This window comes from Hibiscus syriacus, unplaced genomic scaffold, assembly GCF_006381635.1.
Source record: "Hibiscus syriacus cultivar Baekdansim isolate YM2019G1 unplaced genomic scaffold, ASM638163v2 tig00008957_pilon, whole genome shotgun sequence".
Classification (NCBI taxonomy): Eukaryota; Viridiplantae; Streptophyta; class Magnoliopsida; order Malvales; family Malvaceae; genus Hibiscus; species Hibiscus syriacus.
Window position 1 is genome coordinate 408,751 of NW_024062178.1, and position 3,477 is coordinate 412,227.

General features: G+C 36.6%; 1 protein-coding gene across 1 annotated transcript; it reads left to right on the plus strand.

Moving 5' to 3' along the window:
* The first annotated feature begins 203 nt into the window (after window positions 1-203).
* On the plus strand, window positions 204-3,122 carry LOC120202614 (UDP-galactose/UDP-glucose transporter 4-like). The gene is made up of 7 exons (XM_039203027.1): window positions 204-639; window positions 1,076-1,104; window positions 1,356-1,557; window positions 1,708-1,950; window positions 2,046-2,147; window positions 2,478-2,585; window positions 2,705-3,122. Exons 1-7 carry the CDS (start codon window positions 514-516, stop codon window positions 2,915-2,917), a joined length of 1,023 nt encoding a protein of 340 aa, XP_039058958.1. The 5' UTR covers window positions 204-513; the 3' UTR covers window positions 2,918-3,122.
* Window positions 3,123-3,477: the final 355 nt, after the last annotated feature.

Here is a 3,477-nt window from a genome sequence, read left to right on the forward strand (position 1 = left end):
TTCAGTATCTTTGATTCCATTTTCTCGAGAAAACAATTTTCCGAGAATTTTCAGATAAATCCCCACCAAAACCAAATTTGTTGCCGTATTGACGGGGACCTTTGAATTTGATCTTCAATATTGACTTTAAATGACTCCCTCCCTCCATCTTCCTCGTATTTCTCTCATCTTTATGAGTGCCGGTTTGCCTCCATTTTCCCAGAACAGAGACCCAAACACTCCACGAATCTATCCATCTCCCCTTAATCTGACCTTTTAAGTAAGGTGGAGAGAGATATCTCAAAGAGAAGTCTTTTGGAGAAAAAAAGAATTCTTTATTTTTGATACTTTACTTCTACTAATGATAAAATTCTAGCTTTTTTAGCTTTCCAGGGCAATAAAATAAGCAATGAAGCCGTTATTTGAATACCCTTCTTCCGTCTGTTTTATGGGATTTATCCAGATTTGTCATTGAAGGGAAAGGGTGATATTTTCTTGGGGGATTTGAGGTTTTTGGTGTTTTGGTAAATTAAGATGAAAGGAGAGGATCAAGCGAGGTATTTGTTTGGGATTCATCTCACTGATAGGCCGAAATGGCAACAGTTTCTTATCTGTTCATCTGGGTTCTTCTTTGGCTACCTTGTTAATGGCATTTGTGAGGTTTGTTCTTCCTGTAATTCACTCATTGTTTAAGCATTGGTACAAGAAAGTTTTCATTTTTATTGTTGTTTTGAACCAGTCACTTTATTTGCAATGGTTTCTTGACTCTGCATGTAACCGATTCCCAGCCATGCATGCCTGATTTTTTTTATCTCCTTTCTGGGTTTTTGTTTGGTTGTTGAGAAAATCATGCAAAAAGGTGGAGACTAGAGAGTCGAGAAATTCAAATAGTGTTCCATTATTTTTTGTATTTTTGTATTATTTGGTTATCAATGTTGTTGAAGCAGGTTTCAAGTAGTTCCTCTGTTTGACTAATATCGTACAAAACGATTCAATGAATACATTTTACTGTTTTATTGGATTAAAATCTCCATTTCAATCTAACAAAAAGATCCCATTTCAGTGCGATGATTGATGTGTTCTTTTGGTTGTGTAGGAATATGTATATAATAGGCTTCAGTTCAGGTACATTCATAATCAATTTCCATTTTTATATTATATATATACATACTTATGAGATAGGATCCATTTACACGCCATAGGATGAATCTCAACCATCTATTTAGATTCATCCGATAGTTCTATTTTCGTGTAAAACTACGAGTTTTACACTGTGTAGTGGATCCTATCCTCTCTCTATAGATGGTATATGTATATATATATTCTTCAAATTGTATTTTGATTTATGTTGACATAAAATCATGCAAATGTTTCAGCTATGGATGGTACTTCACTTTTGTACAAGGATTTGTTTACCTGATACTGATAAGGCTTCAAGGCTTCACCATGAAGCAAATGGTGAATCCATGGAAAACATATGTGAAACTCTCTGCTGTTCTCATGGGTTCTCACGGATTAACCAAGGGATCTTTGGCTTACCTCAACTACCCTGCTCAAATCATGTTTAAATCTACCAAGGTAGCCTTGAATTTGTTTAAAAAATTGCTTGTTATATGGAAAATCTTCGGAAAATATCGAACTAGCACATATCCCAGTGGAAGTAACATATGGCTTTTTCTTTGTCGTTTTTAGTTCTAACATGTTGGCTTATGTTCCTTTGAATTGTAGGTGCTGCCGGTTATGATTATGGGTGCATTCATCCCTGGGCTGAGAAGGAAATATCCTTTTCACGAATACATCTCTGCTCTGCTTCTTGTTGTTGGTCTCATCCTCTTCACCTTAGCCGATGCTCAAACGTCTCCGAATTTTAGCATCATCGGTGTTTTAATGATTTCGGGTGCTTTGATTATGGATTCCTTTCTTGGGAATTTTCAGGAAGCGATTTTCACCATGAATCCAGATACAACTCAGGTAAGCCATAAAACTTTCTCGTTTGAACCGAAAACAGTAGCTAATAAGTTACCGATGATTTTATGTTGTATTGCATATTTATTTATTTTTTACAGATGGAGATGTTGTTTTGCTCAACAATAGTTGGTATCCCTTTCTTAGTTGTTCCGATGATTCTAACGGGCGAGCTCGTTAGGGCCTGGAATTCTTGTTCTCAGGTAAATTGCATACCCCCTTGCTAGCTGCTATGGTCATTAGTGCATAAGATAACATTTTATTATGCGACATACAGAAGAAAATACCCTTGTTTGACATATATCATTCTATGACTATGACATTATGACCGTCCAAGAATCTTACGAGTATAAGGACAAAAGTAGATCAAGTATTTACATGTCGAACATGTATTCATATCCCACACTCACAATTGGAGTCCGAGTAGCATAGTTTAGTAGACCATTCTTGATTAACATTCTTTCGAGATCAAGAGAAGTACCGTTATCTATTGTTTCTATAATGTATTTTTGATTTATGCTGATGAATTGCAGCATCCTTATGTGTATGGAGTGTTGGTGTTTGAAGCTATGGCCACATTCATTGGTCAGGTGTCGGTTTTATCCCTTATTGCCATCTTCGGTGCTGCTACGACTGCCATGGTAAATAAAAACGCATTTGTAATTTCATTTAAGATATATTGGTTTTTAAAAGATCAATTTTCAAACTATTTCACTATCTCTCATCTAATTGCTGGTTTTCTTGTTTCATCTGCTTGCAGATAACAACTGCTAGAAAAGCTGTCACTTTGTTGCTGTCATACATGATATTTACAAAACCTTTAACCGAACAGCACGGATCAGGTCTGTTGCTCATAGCCATGGGAATCGTATTAAAGATGTTTCCGGATAGTAAACCGGCACCACGGATCCAGACATCAAATGTAAATGCCAAGCATCATCCGGAAATCTCTTCCAGCGAAGCGAAAGTGTAGAACTTGAAGAAGATGAGGAGAAAAAAGCCCTTGGTCTGATAAATAAGGTGAAATTGTTCATCTTCTTTTTTTGTTTATTTCCTTACAGAACCCCACTGCATCATAGGCTGCTACTGCCGCAGCGTGTAGGACATATGTAACTGATGTTAAACCGACTACTTGTGCATCGAAAAATAATGAATAAAGTTACCGATTACTGGTACCACATTAATGCAATGTTATTATAAATAGTTTCTTCATACATATGCCAGTTTCAATCTTCTGAATTCAGGAAAGAGTCGACAGATTAAGGAACGGAATTCGAATTCCAGTATCTGTGACTCTTTCTTTTTCCCGATACCGAGGCCTTCTTTCTGAAGAAAATCAAAGTTCCCAGTTTCATATTTTCTTCCATTTGTTTGATCCCCCAGCAGTATGGTCAATCTTTGTATAAACACTTTCCAACAAACAAGTGATAGTCTAAGTGATGGTGCAGTAGGAATGCAGAGTGCAGATGCCCATCGGATTACCGATTTGATAATCATGTATCCAGGAACTGTTAGGTCCTCCCTTATAAAGTT